The 16,186-nt window shown below is 43.9% G+C and overlaps 2 protein-coding genes across 3 annotated transcripts; one reads left to right on the top strand and one right to left on the bottom strand.

Annotated features, from left to right (window-relative positions):
• Positions 1–256: 256 nt before the first annotated feature.
• Positions 257–1,206, bottom strand: LOC134422417 (protein BTG1-like). The gene is made up of 2 exons (XM_063164445.1): positions 1,060–1,206; positions 257–904 (listed from the first exon to the last, which is right to left on the bottom strand). The coding sequence occupies exons 1-2, from the start codon at positions 1,175–1,177 to the stop codon at positions 552–554; spliced, it is 471 nt and encodes a 156-aa protein (XP_063020515.1). The 5' UTR covers positions 1,178–1,206; the 3' UTR covers positions 257–551.
• A 3,190-nt stretch (positions 1,207–4,396) lies between these two features.
• Positions 4,397–15,056, top strand: ATRIP (ATR interacting protein). Of its 2 annotated transcripts, none has more exons than XM_063164446.1 (13): positions 4,397–4,673; positions 5,831–5,916; positions 6,872–7,042; positions 7,650–7,765; positions 8,056–8,216; positions 9,178–9,276; positions 9,727–9,853; positions 10,589–11,317; positions 11,836–11,978; positions 12,530–12,621; positions 13,477–13,557; positions 13,803–14,049; positions 14,507–15,056. In XM_063164446.1, the coding sequence occupies exons 1-13, from the start codon at positions 4,397–4,399 to the stop codon at positions 14,566–14,568; spliced, it is 2,391 nt and encodes a 796-aa protein (XP_063020516.1). In that variant the 3' UTR covers positions 14,569–15,056. The 2 variants fall into 2 exon arrangements, with proteins under 2 accessions (XP_063020516.1, XP_063020517.1); XM_063164447.1 differs by having other exon boundaries at positions 5,834–5,916.
• Positions 15,057–16,186: the final 1,130 nt, after the last annotated feature.

Genomic DNA, 16,186 nt, shown 5'->3' on the forward strand with positions numbered 1-16,186 from the left:
TATTGGGGTGTGATGGAACCCAGCCCACAAATAAATGCATGCTTTGAAGAAGGAAAAATAAAGAGTTATTTCTGTGATTTGTGCCTCACAGTCAAACTTGAATGACCCTGAGAGAAGTCTGTGCAGACAAATCACTGGAAAGATTTATGTGCAGTTTGCTAGATCTGTTTCCCACCCCCCCTTTGTGTTATTGCTCTGCAAATTAGAGATTGTTTTTTAGCAAGTACCAATTTTGACTAAAACCCACCATAAAGAGTGCTACAATATTGCTTTTTATTACAAATACGCAGAACTTTTTTGAAAATATAAATGTGTAAAACAATCCACCAACTGTACAGTGCATTTACAGGACACAGCCCAGAAAGGAACATGCAGTGTAAAGAACTGCTTTATACATTTAGCCCTTGGCCACAAAGAACTTGGCAGTACTACCACGACTTTAATGACTATAGGGTGGAAAAAAAAATTAAAAACAAAAAAAAGCTCAGTTATACATCTAACTTTACCATGAGGTTGGGATACATACAACATCGTACAGGGAAGAGTTGTTTTTAACTAGAAACCGTCATCATGTTGTAACTCTTGGAAGGGCTGGATCTGCCAATCCTCCACTCCTCCTTGCAGCTGGTCCTGCTCTCCAGCTGTTTGGCCGCCTTCCCCCCAGGCTGGGGGCTTTCGTACAGCACACAGATAGACCCATCCTCACCTATGCGATAGGACACTTCGAAAGGGTCGACCCACAGCGTTAATTCGCTGGGTAAGAGCTGGAAGAGCCTCTCGTGGCTCAGTCCGATCATCCCCGCCGCCTTTCCTATCAAGGGGTCCATCTTATGGTTGATCCTGATGCAGCGGTAGCCGGAGCCCTTGGAGGGCACCAGGGGGAACCAGTGGTGCCTGTAGTGCTCTGCGGGAGGGAACAAAGAGGAGGCTCTGCGCGGGGCTGCGCTCCGCCGGAGCCCGCGGGGTGCGGGAGGGATGCGGGGGAGGGATGGAAAGAGGGGATGGAAAGAGGGGATGGAAAGAGGGGATGGAAAGAGGGGATGCCCCCCCGGCACTCACCGCGCATCGCCTCCTGCAGGCACTCGCGGAAGCACCGCAGCTGCTCCTCGCCGACCCCGCCGGCGGCCCGCAGGAGGCGGGTGACGAACGCGGCCGCCGTGGAGATCTCGGTCCTCATGTCCGCCCCGGCCCCGCTGCCAGCGCCGCCCGGCCCGGCCCCCGCGCAGCAGCCGCACGGCGCGGGCGGCACGGGGCGGGTTTGTTGTGCCGGCCGCGGGGGGGCGGCACCGGCGCGGACGCACGGACGGCCCGACACACGGACGGCCCGCCCCGCCGGGACGCGCTCGGGGACACCGGCCGGACGCGGCCCCGCCGCTCACTCGGCCCAACGGAATTAACGGGCGCGACGCGCGGCCGCGCTCCCGGCCCGGCGCTGCCCTCACGGCCAGCCCCGCTATCCCTCCCGCGGCTCCATCGCCGCTGCCTCGTTCCCTCTCTCTCTCTTTCACAGGACGCAATACAAGCACAGACTAAAATCCCCCTCCGTTTCAAACACACAGCCCCGAGGTCGGCTCTGACGTGCCGGATTTCCTTTCCCTCTACCAGCAAATGAGGAAACTCTTGATATTTGCCCAAAACCCAGACTATTCCTCTCCTAACCAGCTCTCGGGTCTGGATCAAGATGCGGTTTTGTTAGAGCAAGTTTTCACCGAAGTGCCATTTGCATGTCAGTACCTCATACTTTAGCAGCTGCTGGTGCCTCGTCTGATTCAGTCACCCATTTCAGTTTTGTTTTACTCGTGTTCTGAGAATCAGAATACAAAAATACATTCACATCCACCTTCGTTGTAACAAGGAACACAGAAACACCACTTGCATTGGAGTTACAGAACTCTTGCTAGCATTTAGAATAAACATACCATGAGTCAGAATACAAAATACATTCACATCCACCTTCGTTGTAACAAGGAACACAGAAACACCACTTGCATTGGAGTTACAGAACTCTTGCTAGCATTTAGAATAAACATACCATTAGCAGCACTGAGAACTGTCCAAATCCACACATAAATTGTTAACCTCAATGCTAGATTATGCTAAAGAGCACCCCCCTTCCACAATGTGTGCACCCAAATGAATAAATGCACAAAGTCCCTGTTGTCCCAGTGATTTTACTCTTAAGTCAGTAAAACAAGATACTGCTAAAGCCAGGACAGACATTAAGGGCCCTGGTTTTAACTTGCTAGTGAGAAATTAAAGTAATGGTAAGAGCAGAAAGCAAATGAATCAAGCAAATGAAAGGAAGCTAAAAGTATTGCAAGAGTCAAATGGTAATGCTAAAACTGCCCTCAAGGATTGAGGGCTGACACCTGGACCCATTAGTCCTGATTGGAATATTCAAATAAAACAAGAAATTCTGGCTATAAAAAGTCAAGAGATGCCACTGTTGTCAGGTAGTGCTAAGGTCACACTTTGGTTTCTTGTGTTCTCCTCAGGGAGTTTCAGGTTTAAGACTCAATGTAAGCAAGACAAAAAAGTGAGAAATCAGCAGATATGTAACTGTGTTACTTTCATCCCCCTGCCAAAAATGCTTCCATGAGTATTTAAAGCAAATTCTACATCTCAGACTTACCTTGTTGTTATTCTAATCCCCTGCAAGTCATTTTCTTTAGCAGGAACACCTGGAATAGAGGAAAACCAAGATACTGACTTTTTAATCTTGTTAAAAATAAAGTCTGTGCAAGTGTTCTACCATTCAATTTTTCCTCAACTTCAGCTAGAGGAAGAGGAGAAAGTAAAACTGAAGGTATTACCACTCAAACAATATATTGTTATTTAAAAGCAGCAATAATAAAAAACAGTAATACTGGGACAATCTATTAGTTTATTAAACAACAGCAAAAGAACCCCAAAAAAACAGCAAAAACCCAAACAAAACCCATCCAGAATTAAGAACACTTTACTTCAAGTGTTTCCTTGAAAAAGTAAAGTCTAAGTCCAGTTCCTTTTAGATTACTTGAATTAAGCTCTCAAATGTCACTGGAAACATAAGCAGTAGAAACAGAGCACTAGAAATTGCCAGGAGAGGTTTTAAACTAAACAAGAAATTTTGGTTTTATACCATCTCCTCAAAGCATCTCTCTCTAAACACAAAGAGATAAAACCATTCTTAAAAGCAAGAAGAAACTTTTCTTTATGGAAAGACTACAAAGACAAACACTAAGTTACCATTCCCACTAGAGAAAGAAAAAGCAATAATTCCAACCATAAATAATGGTACCTTCAGTGCTTAGAGCATCAAACTCTTCCACAATTTCCCCAGTCTGGCGCATAATTGAGAAAACAACTTTTTGGAGAAACAAAAACGAAATCTTCAAGCAGCACCTCAAAACTAAAGTGCTGCAAGTGCAGTTTCAACCTGAAACCACCCCTTTTGTGTGCACCTGAGCTGAGCAATGATCCCAGCTGATGGCTCCATTGGGATCACCTGCAGCCAGTTCAGCACGGCTGGGAGCAATGACCCTCAGGGCTTTGCTTGGGCCTCACTGCTCCTCACGGGCTGATCCTGCAGTGCAAGGATAAAGAAAATTATTCCCTGATAATCGAATTTCCCTGCATGTAATGGGCAATGGGGAAATGAACAAGAGAAATCAGAATTCCCTAACAGAATTGGTTTTTGCTTAAAAGACCATCAAGGGATTTGTAAACTGATTGGTAGAAATGAAAATAATTTGAAACCCTGTTTTAAAAATGTGCTGCAAGACTATGGTCGCATCTCCTCTTAACAGGTTTATCAACATAGCTGTGGCCTCACACCCACCTGCGTTATACAGTGCTGGAAACTCCATTTTTCAGTCCATTTTAAAACAGGCCAAATACGATGACAAGAGATGTTAACGGCAGGAATGTAACAGTGGGGGTTCAGCTCGGGACTTTTGCAAATACCGCGTTTCCCTGACTCTAAGGGGCCCCAGTCTATCGAGGGCACTCGTGCCTGCGGCCGCACAGGACAGGTCGCAGCCGCCCTCCAGCTGCCAGGTGTGACGCCACCGTGCCGGGATGAAGCCAGGTGTGACATCAGCGGGACAACCTTCACAGTGACGTCACCGTTCAGTCTGACATCATCGCTCGAAAGCCTGACGTCAGCGCCTCCCCCTCACACCGCTGAGGGCACGATCCTTCCCGCCTCCCTCCCTTCCAATCAGCGAGGCGCTTGGCTGTCGGCTGCCCGCCGACCAATCACAAGGGCTCTTACAGCCGGCTCCGAAGCCGCCGCCATCCCATTGGCTGTGCGAGGAGGGCTGCCCGGCGGTGATTGGCGGGCGGCGCGGCGCGCGGGGGGGGCGTGGCCGTGGCGGCTCCGCGGCGTGTGGGCCCCGCGGGTCCCGGTCCCGCCATGGCGGCGCTGCCCGGGCCGCGCAAGCGGAGCGGCCCCGCGCTCTGCGGGGACAGCGGGGCCGCGGCCGCCCCGCCCGCGCTCCGCAACGTCCTTCCCCCGCACAAGCGCCCCAAGAGCGCCGTGACCGGCATCGTGGACCCCTTCGGGGACAGCGATGACTTCACGGCGGACGACCTGGAGCAGATCGACATCCTGGCCTCGCAGGCGCTGTCGCAGGATCCGCCCGCGGGACACGCGTGGCGAGCCCCGGAGCTGCCCCGGGCCGGGCGGCAAGGTCGGTGTGTCCCGGCGGCTGCCCCTCACTGCCCGCGGCTGCGGCGGGGTTTGCTGTCCTTTTAGGATGGCCTGGGTTGGCAGGGACCTCAAAGCGCATCCAGTGCCACCCTGCCATGGCAGGGACACCTTCCCATGTCCCAGGCTGCTCCCAGCCCTGTCCAGCCTGGCCTTGGGCACTGCCAGGGATCCAGGGGCAGCCACGGCTCTCTGGGCACCTGTGCCAGGGCCTCAACACCCTCGCAGGGGAGAACTTCTTCCTAATACCCAACCTAAATCTCCATCAGCGTGAAGCCCCTCCCTCTAATCCTGTCACTACAGGCTCTTGTAAATAGACTTGCTCCATCTTTCTTGTAAGTCCCCTTAATGGAATGGTTCCTGCCTGTTCCCCTGGGCAGCAGCACCTCACGGTGTCAGAGGGATGGCTGGGATTCAAGGAATAACGAGAATAACAATCCCAGCAGGAACATTGCATTGATCTCATGGCTCCAGGAGCCCGTGCCTGGGGTGTGTGTGAGACGAGGGTGCTGCATGTTAAACCTGCCAGATAAAAAACCCGAGTTTCCTAAACTTCTAGCATGCTTTAGGTATCATATTCTGGTAGCATGTTGGCTTTCAGAAGTTTTTCCCCTGTTAATTTCCACTAATAAATGCATAGCATGCTTTGTATTAACAGCTGACTTTCAGTTTTACTTTGAAAGAAACGAAAGCAGGGGTTTCCTCACAATGAACCTTAGAGATCTTGAATAATCCAAGTATGTTGTAGCAACCCTGACATCTGTCACCTCTCCAGGTAAAACAAGTGTTCACTGAAAACTTATTCTTCATTAACTGAAGTTATCTCAGAACAAATGCTTGCTTTTGCTGTGGGTCATCTTGCTGGTTGAAGATAAGAGATGATCTTTAAGGTCCCTTTCACCCCAAACCATTCTGTAATTAGAAATTTGAAGGGGCAGGGGTTCTTCTGTTGTAAGAATTGATGCACAAGCACTAGCAATGTTCCTGTGGTGGCTGGATGGGGCAGTTTACCTGTTTGTAATTGTAATAAAATACTAAGATATTCAGATGTATGCAATGACAAATATCAAAACCTAGGTGTTGAGTCACCAGTGATGCACATTCATCATCTGTGCTTCAGATTTTGGCTTTTCCCTGCAGCAGGAAGCAGAGCAGAAGATGGTCTGATGAGAGATGCATTCCAGTTTGAAGTGCTGCAGACACAGCATGAAGAAGTCAAACAGAAGGTTGGCAATATCCTCCCTTCTCTTCTAAATATCATATTTTTGATAAAAAGGTGGGATAAATCCAGTCCCAAGCATTTAATTCTAATCAAGGTGATGTAATCTTTGTAATCCAGGGGTGTGTTAAAATCATTGTGCTAGAAACAGCTCTACTCATAGTAAATTTTATTTCTGGGTCATTTCAGATTAGCAAATGCTAATTTTTCAGTTTTATTTGTTCCCTATCAAATAATTTCTCTGCCCTGTCAGCCAGGGTTGTTTTGTTCAACTGAAAAGGTTTGAGACCTGACTTTCAAGTGATTTGTTACTTTACCTTCTGGTGGTCATTTATGCAAAGATACTCTGTTTCCCTTCCTCCCTTCTCTGTATCTTTCCCAGCTCTATTTTATCCACCTGTATCAGGGAGTTTCCTACCTGTACACCACATTAAATCATAATTTTACATTTGCAGAGAAGTGTCTTTCTGATGTTTTCTTCTTGCTTTTCTGAGTAACTTCTTTATTACCCCCAAAGTCTTGTCTCTGAGTGGTGGTGGCTGCTCAGGAGGTATTAGAGACACAATGTCATGAAGAGTCTGTCTGTCTTAGAGTGCTTGCTGGCTGTCCTGATGGATGTAGTAGTATAATTAAATTATCACTGTTATCATCCAAACAATTGATAAATTATTGATGTGTGTGACTACAACACTTTTTTTTAAAAAAAAAAACCAAAAATAATTGCAGAGAAGGGGAAAGAGAAGAATGATTTTGTCATTTTTAATTATTTTAAAGAAAACAGTAGCTGAGCCTGATTTAATAAAAAAAAGATTAGAGGCAACATGTGTGGAATTTCTAAGCTGGGTTACGAGGAATATTTTTCTCCCTAGAAATTACAAATACATTTAATTTTCAAGCACATACTGATGCAAATGCATACTTTTGGCTATATCCATCCTTAAATGTAATTCCTCTGTTTGCAGCTGAAAGAAATGCAGGATGAAATTCTCACTAAAAATGGAGAAATTAAAATTCTGCGTGACTCAATGCAGCAGATGGAGCATGCTATGGAGGAACAGAAAAAATCCTACCTGCTACTGGAACAGCAGAAATCTCAGATTTTGAGTGAAAAAGAAAAAGAGTTCTCCAAAAAGGTTGGTAAATATATCAGTTAACTGAAGATGCTGATTTATGACTTAATGATGTCCCAAAGCATTTAGTCAAAGGAAGAACATTTGTGTGAAATTTGTGTGAAACTTACACAATGCTTGCTTTTATTTTCTTCCCTAGAAGAAAATATTTGTAAGAACTTGTTGAGGGTTTTCCCCTGCCAAAATAAAGGAGTAAATTCAGGTGGTGGAAGTTTTCATTTCCTTATGCTTTTTTGAAGCCATCCTGAGAACCTTGCAATTGGGATGTATGTTGGAGTGGGAAAAGTGACAGAACATGCTTTGTGGCTGTGATGAGATTGCTGTTCTGGTTGCAGTCATCTCTGAGCAGCCCTGGAGAGGACAGGGGTTGCTCTGCAGCCTCACTGGAGCCATGCTCTGCGTGGCACTTGCTCTGTCTTAGCCACTCACAAAGGCTTCCTGCCTCAACTCCTGGATTTTAGACAGTGTTTACTGGGCTAACATTCCTAAAAATGGAGATCTGGGAGTTCCCATAAAGCAGATGGGGACCTGGAGCTCCCTGGTAACTCAGTTGCTCTGCTTGCACCACTCCTGAACTGGTGACAGTGAAATGCCCTGAACTCCCTTCCAGGTACAGTCCCTGCATTCAGAGCTGCAGTTCAAGGATGCAGAAATGAATGAATTAAGAACACGACTTCAGAACTGTGAGAGAAACAAACACCTTCCTCAGGCAGTTCCAGCAACAAGGTAGGGGGGTTGGAAAAGGAATTTGTGTTCATTTTTGCAATATATGTGTTTAAACTATTGAAGAGGTTTTATTCATGTGACTCTAAGATCTATTCTCTTTAAAAAATACAACAAAAAAGTCTGATGACATCTGTGGAATTTGCTCAAAAATGAGCCTTCCTTGTATCTGTGACAGAAATTCAAAGAGTTTATAGTGAAATATCTCTAAAACATCAAACAGTGCAAAGAAAACAGATTGTTGTTTAATAAAATAATTACAAAAGAAATACTGATTTGTCTTTTTATCTTAGCCCTAAAAAGAATCTTGTGGTACAAGTGAAATCAGGAGGATGTTCTCCACAGCCAGAAAGAAGATCTTTTCCTACAAAGGAATCCTTCAATGCTGAAACATCCACTAGGCCATCGAGTTCTTCAGGAAATTTGATGGCCCCGACTACTTCAAACAAAGAAGGTAAACCCATGTACAGCTTGCAACATTTTTAGTTACATGTAAACATTCTACATTGGAGAAGTATTTTGTGACTGAACAGTTGCAGTCAGTTCACAGTTATTTATTTTGGTTTTGGTTAGGTTTTTTTTTTTCCCACTTGATACCAACTGGAGTTAAATAGCCATGCCTGAAATTTGCATGAAGTTCATTTAATTCATACCTCAGTACCAGATGCCAAGGTGGCAGTGATGAAGTGGCCAGTGGCTGCAATAAAAAACTTTATTGTGTGATGAACGAAAACATCCAAATTGTTGATCTGTCTTTCCTCATTGCACAAAGAACAGGAAATAATTTGCTTATTTCTTGGTCTGTTAGTCAGCTAATGCATGTTTTGTATTCTTGTTCTAGCTTTTTGGGGATTGGATTTTAAAGGGTACATATTTAGCCCTGTTTAAAGAAGCAACTGAAACAATGTACTCATTTCCTCTTTTCTGTGCAGGGCAATAATTCTCACAAAATTCTGTCTTAAAATTCATGGAGTAAACCTTAGGGAATTAATACCTGCATATGGTTGAAGATAGCTGTAATATGAAACAAAAATAGTAGTTTTTTAATAGCAATGGGAAATAATAAATGTTAGAAATGTGGATGTCATCAACTAATGCTTACTGGAAGAGACATGAAAAATCTGAGATGCTGCTGTCAGTTACAATGTTCATTCTAAAAATATGGGCAGTGGGAACTCCAGCAAAAAGAAAAATGCAGTAGCCTGAAAGCATTAGTATTGCTATTGTTTGTTATGGTAACAACACTCAATATGCTATTTGTTTGAAAAAATACATTTGTTTACTTTTTTCCTGAACTCTGCAAGGCTTGGCCTTGGTTTGCTTGGTAATTGTGAGAAATAGAGATGATTAAAAGATTATCTAACACTGTGGCTGTGTGTACAGATCTGTGTTCTCCCAATCCCTGTTTGTTTCAGACAGGAAGATAACCCAGCCTGAAGTTTCATCCCTGAAGCAGCACAAAGCAACAGGAAAAAATGGTTCCTACAACTCTGTCCTCAAACAAAAAACACAAGGTAATATCATTCTGGTAATGCAGAGATAAAACCAGGGAAAATGTACCTTAAAAAAAACACTATAAAGCATTTTCAGCAGTCAGCTCCAAATATTCTTTAGGGTACTGTCTTAGTGGAATTGCATCACATAATTTCAATGTCTGGAGTAGAAAATGGAGGGCAAGTCACCAGAACACCTGGGATATGTGATCACTCTGCTCAAGCTATTTTGCTAATATGGGATCATAATTAAAAGACCTCTAAATATAACTTGCTTTGTATTTAAATATCTAAAATTAATTTTTCTGAAAATCATCCTCCTGTTAAGAAACAACATTCATAATGAAAAAACCAAACCAAATTTGAGGTTGTGAGCACTCTCACAATAAGGCTGATCTTCTGAAATACTGATTTTTTTGTTGTTGTTGATGATGGCAAATCTTCTCCAAAGAAAATTTTGTGTCCTTCCAGGTTCTATCTTGCTGAATGCACTGATGAAGCAGCCCATAGTCCCTGGGTCACTTCTGGGTTTCTGCCACCTTCTCAGCAACTCTGAGCCTCTGTCTGGAGCTGTGTTGCCCCCCAACTCTTTGGATCCGTAAGTTTTATTTTCTTTTTTAAACTGTATTTGCCACATTCAGCACAGTGGCATTCTCTGTACTAAGAAACACTTGGTCATGCAGGACAGCTCATTCCCTGTGGTAAATTATGCTCTGCTTAGGCCATTTAGTGCAAAATTTGGAACATCATTCTGTATCTTTGATTATCACACATACCAAACACTGGAGCATCCTTAAAAAATAAATTAGGTTAATTATCAGTTAGGGGAAGGCACAGAACTAAAGTAAAGCTGTGAGCAGCCTTGCATTGCAATGAGGGAAGCACAGAAACATCATGGGTTAAGGGGCAAGAAAATGCCCAAGATGTGATTAAAAACTTGGTTCTATATCTTCAAAATATAAACTGTGTTCAAATTGTAACGTACAATTGGTGTGCAACCTTTCAAGATATATTTGTATTTCCTGGTAAAGCATTTTAAATATGAAGATTGGATATGAATTATAATAGTTCTTCACTTTACAGAATTAATACCTGAAATACCTTTGCTTTTCAGATAGGTTATTTTATTGGTGATGAAACCTGGAATGCTTTGAAATGACTCTTCCATGCAGGCATCAAGGAGTAGGATGATGTTTTTCCCCCTTTATTTCCTATGTTGGAAACAGACATCTCTTAGTTCTCTGGCTTTTCTACTATTCAATTCATATTATGGATAACTTGGATTTCAAGTCTGTTCTTGTGAAGCATTTCCCTTTTACTTTTATTTGGACAGGAAGCCCACACAACTCCCCAGCAGCAGGACAACTCAAGAAGGAATCGCTCCTCTTGTATTCCTGCAAGAAGCTCAAAAACTGGCAATGACAGGACTGAACTTGATTGCTCTGGATGAAGGATTGTGTGAGGGAAGGCCAGCAGAAGGCCAGGGAGGGCTCCTGCCCCTCACACAGAGCAGGATCCCGGGTGCTGTGCACCTCCTGCCCTTGCTGGAGCACCACATCGGTGCCTTCTGCCGAGCGGAGCAGCTCGGGGACACGCCAGGGAATGGAGCCTGTGGCACCCACCCAACTGCTGCTTCCAGAGCCAGCACAAACACGGGCTCAGGCAAGGAGGACTGCAGGCTGAACCTTGAAGAAACTACTCTTGTGTCACTGGGGATCCTCTATTATCTGGTGTTCTACAGCTGGGATGTTGTCCACACGTTGCTGTCTGCTGAAATGGAGAACAGTTCTGCTGCTGGAGATGAACAGGTTTCCAAGACTGACAAAAATGTGTTGTGTGACAATCAGTGTGACAATAAAGAAGAGAGCAGGACACAAGGAGGGCTGGCTGCTCCACAGGATCCTCCCAATACTGATGGAGCTCAACATTCTTTGTTTAAAAAGCTGCTTCAGATTTTAGCTTTTTCTGCTGCAAGGGGTTCCCAGACTGACAATATCCTGTGCCAAAGCCTAAAGGTTTTGGTAAAATTAGCTGAAAATTCAACTATGGACTTATTAATAAAGTAAGTCAGTAATAGCTTTAAAATGATTTCAGAGTCTGTTGTTAAGTAGTTTTCATTCTCTGTTAAAACTCATCTGGGCAACTTCTACTAAAAGTTGTGCTATGTATGAGAGAAATCACATCTCAGATCATATTTGAGAAGCAGCTGAGGATCTTGCTACTGCCTTTGCTGTTAATGAGTGTAATAATCATCCCTGATCAGTAAGGAGGTTTGCTGATGATATTCATATGAAGCAGATGCTGTTGCCTCATTGAAAGTGAAGAAGCTTTGTAACACTGATTTTGGGGTTTTTGTGATTGCTGGGAGGTGCATAAGGAAGAAAAGCACAGGATCTCATTCTGGCAGGTAAAACTGCCAGAGTGAACTGCAGAGTGACTGCCAAAGTAACAATGTTTTCCAGCATCCTTTGTATGTTCTGAATAGCTTAAAATGCACAGATTATGATACTGTCTACAGAAAGTAGTGTATTTCCAACTTGTGACTGCACTTCCCTTTTCTAACCCAGTTTTGTTTTGAAGTTTCCAGCACTTAGTGAGCTCTCAGGTGCTGCAGCGCTGCCTGCGGCCCGAGACCCCCGTGCCTGCCGTGCTTCTGACTGTGAGGCTGCTGGGAGCCCTTGCTCAGCACCACCTGCTGGCTGCTCAGCTCTGCTCCCATTCAGGTAAACCCTGCAGCAGACACAGAGCTGTTACCATGACCCACAGGAATGCTAACAGGCCTTGCTCCAAGGTGCTGAAACCTCAGAAGGCCACAAGCTTGCTCTGTCACCTGAAAACTTGTTTTCTGCTGATGATTTGGAGAGTGTTTGTGTTGTGGTGTCTGTCTACAAGCAGTGCTTTTGATAGCCATTTTAAAATCACTTTCTAGGATGTGTATTTAAGGTTGATGAGGAGAAAGGGGCTTTGAGGAGTTTTGAAGTTAAATTTATCTGTGCTCATGGCACTGCTCAGAGCTTCCAGTACTCTGCATGACAGATGATCTCTGTTCAATTCCTTATGAATGAACCAGGACAGGATTACCACAAAGGCAAAGATAAGGTTTAGGGGTACCAATTTCCTCACCACTGCTGAAGATGTGGCAAGTAAAACAAGAAGCTGAGCCTGTACTATGAGCCCTAGGACAGAACTCAAAATGTTTTCTTGCCTGATAGCATTAATTTTTGTCATGAACAAGTGGCTGGCTGGAAAAAGAACAAAGTTCTCTCTGTTTCAGACACCTGCCTTCTCCTTGCACTCTACATGTACATAACATCAAGACCAGACAAATCAGCATCTGAAATGCTTTGGCTTCAGCTGGAGCAAGAGGTAACCATGGCTGAGTGTCCATGTGCTCTTTCCTTCTTCTTCCAGTTGGGGGAGTGGGAGGAGCAGGATTGTGCACAAATTGTCTGAAAACAAGTTCTTTCTCTAGCTGAAATACAAAACTGCCAGTATGGGCTTGCAGTAAGGGATTACATTGATTTTTCAAAGGACCTCCTGAAACTGAATCAGTAACTATCCTTGAAGAGACCATTGCTCATAAAAGCCTTTCAAGTCACTGAAAAAACCAAGGGAGACCCTAGGATGGCTGCAGATGTTCAGCATTAAGCTTTATTTTCCTTTTAGAGCAATAGAAGAGTAAAAAGAAGCAAGATTTGCATTTCAGTTTGATTGTATTTATAACATTTAAAGGCATTCTGTTAGGAATCTAATTATTAAGATTTATATTCCTTGCAATGAATGGAAATGCTACCTTGCTGTTTTAACAGTCATGGTTATATATAGAAAGAATACCTTTTAAACCTAATTTGTGTTGTTTGTACAGACAGAAGTGACAACAGACTTGTTTGAGGTTCTATTTGCTCTACTTCTCTCATTTTAAAGAATTTGGAACCCTTTCCATTACCCCCAGCTGCACTGTTATAATAAGTGTAAACACATTATTTGTATGCAGTGAATTAGAGGCCCCTGACTTTGTCAGCTTTGCTCATGAGAAAGTTGAGAAGGTTTCTGTGCAAGGCAAACTCTGTCTATGAAGTGTTACAGGGGAAAAAACTTGTACAACTTTGAGGATAAAAGACATTAGCTGTTAAGAGAAAAAAATACCCCAAGCCTATTTGAAACTAGGAATGAATTATCCTAAGCTGGCTCTGACTCTAACCCAGCCTGTGTTTGTAACAGACTCTGAGGCTCCTGACACGCTGCATGTGGTGCTCCAGAGCAGTTTTATTTCCTGGCACAGACTGTCAGTGCAACCTCGAGGTATGTTCCCCCAGTTAACCCTGCTGACAAGTTCCAAGTACTCAATCCTGAAATTGCTTTTTGCCATTTTATTGTTTTGCTGTAGAGAAACAGAAGTGTTGTGCACTTTAGAGGAAGCTGGCTTTGTCTTGTTAGAAAATATCCTGACATTTGAAAGTTTGAAGAGATTAAGCAATAAAGTTAATATTGAAATTTCTGCTCCTATATTTTTGCTTTGTGTGTTGAGGCACTGTTTTTCCTTGCAGGTGGTGAAGACACTAATTGTGATGCTGCACAGACAGTGGATGAAGATCAGATCTGAGAGCAGCTTGTGTGCACACAGGGAACGAGTTATTCAGTTTTTAAGGGATGCTGTTTTACTGCTGCACAGCCTGTCTCAAAAAGATAAACTGTTCCATGAGCACTGTTTGGAAGTTCTCCATCAATATGACCAAGCCATGCCAGGCATAAGAGCCATTCTCAAAAAGACTCAAAAACTGAGTGCCTCTGAAGGTAAAAATGTGTCACATGTTGGCTTTTTTCCATGTTGCAGAAATAAAAAAAATCACTTTTCTCTTTTAACAAGTACCACAGCTGGTTGTTGCTCAGACCTCTGGAGGCAGTTTAGACTGGATATTAGGAAGAAATTCTTCCCTGTGAGGGTGGGGAGGCCTTGGCACAGGTTGCCCAGAGCAGCTGCTCTGTTCCTGGAAGTGTCCAAGGCAAGCTTGGATGGGGCTTGGAGCAACCTGGGATAGTGGAATGTGTCCCTAAAAAAGGCATTAAAAGAAAGAAGGGGAGATGTTTGTGTGACAAACCCAAAGACCTGTTTGCATGGAACCTTCAAGAATGTTATTTGCTGTAGTCTTCTACCATCACTCGGTTCTAAAATGCAGATACCAGCTATAATTATACTGTATGAAGCAGGGAAAAAATCATCCTCTGAAACATTATTATTTTTTTGTTGCAGAGCTGATTTTGGATGAATTGTATCCTCCTGAGCCAGAAGAGCAAGGAACAGACTCCAGCTAGCCAACAGCAAAGATCTCTGTCCTTCCTCATCTGAATCATCATTGCCAATGTAAATGTGAACTTTGAATCATCCTTTCAAGTGCTAATCTTGGGCTGCACTCAAACACAGCACAACTAAGACACTTTTCACTGTTGCAGTTATTTCAGTGCTATCTAAATGTAGCTGAAAGCAAAGGAATTCTGATGAGAGTGATACTGCTGTGCAAACTCACTCAATGGCTTGTGACTGGTTCTGGTAATGAATTCCATCCTGTATGAAACCACTGTGAATGGAATGGAAATTTCTCTCTATTCTCCATTTTCCTGTGACTACAGCTGAATTTATGGTGCTGAGGTGTTTGGCATCACTGCATTCATATGAAAGCCTTTTGAAAACCCTTGTGCCTTTTGTAGCTGTACCACTTCTTCCTTGTGTGACTTCCAAAATTTTCATATTGTTGATATTAGTAAACAGTTTATGGTGATTTTAAAAATCCTTCTAGAAACAACTTAAGAATTGGTAGTTCACTACAGGGCTTTGAATTTCTTGCTGAGGATTGATGAAATTGAGGTCAGATGACCAATCTCCTGAAAGAGGAATTACTGAGATGCCAAACCAAACAATACTAGAAATTACATTTTACAATTCACCTTAAAAGAGATGGCACTGTTGAGGGTTGCATCCTAGGCAATAGAAGGATATTTAAATGTGTGCACAATGCCTGGGATTTTTGGTCATGATGAAGATGGAGGAGCCTCCCATTGCTGGGATTCAGCAGCAAAGGTTGGAGGAAGAGCTGCTGCCCCACCTTTGAAGTGTGCATGACCCTCACTCACTGTCCCAGCTGGGCCTCAGACCCTAAAAAGGGAAGTGAGTTATTAAAATGAGCCCAGACCTGTGTTTAGATGGGAGAGCTCTTTTCCATTTTCAGCAGGGGCTTGGTTCAGAACAAGCCTGGATCCAGCAACCAGGAGAACAAGAGATTGCATGAGAGTGAGAAGGAAGCCTTTGGAAAATTGGGAGACATTCTATTCTCTGGTCATTGCCAAAGAGGCTGTGCCCTGCCCTGCAGCAGAGAGCCCACTCCAGGGTGCTCAGCAAGCTCCTGGCTTGGCTCAAAAACTGGGATAATAATCCAGCACCTCCAGAGGCCCAAAGCTCCTTCCTCCCCTCAGCCTGGGCTCAGCCTCCTCCTCTCTGAGCAGCAGCTGCAGCAGGCAGGGCCAGGTCATTTCTGTGAAACACAAGCTGCCAGCTGCTCCTCTCACTAACAGGTTTCAGGTCCCTGGTAGCATCTGGAAAACTGCCATGTTCCTGCTGAGATGCACCCAGGAAGGATGCACAGGCACAGAGCAGCAAAGCCTTCCAAGCCTGTGTGTGCTGGCATGGTCACAACCCTGGAACTGTCACCAGGCACTGGACAAGACAAGCTGCATTTATTGGTGTGACAAAAAACATTTCACTTGTCTATGTAAAATAAATAAGCAAATAAACAAAACAACTCAAAAAAAAAAAAAAAAAAAAAAAAAAAAAGAAAAAAGAAAAAGAAAAACAACCACCAAACAACATTTCCAGGATTAGAGGGAAGGCCTGGAAAGTGCATGTAAAAGCCCTTTCCTTCCTCAAAACCAAAATAAA

The sequence above is a fragment of the Melospiza melodia genome, chromosome 10, assembly GCF_035770615.1.
Source record: "Melospiza melodia melodia isolate bMelMel2 chromosome 10, bMelMel2.pri, whole genome shotgun sequence".
NCBI lineage: Eukaryota > Metazoa > Chordata > Aves > Passeriformes > Passerellidae > Melospiza > Melospiza melodia.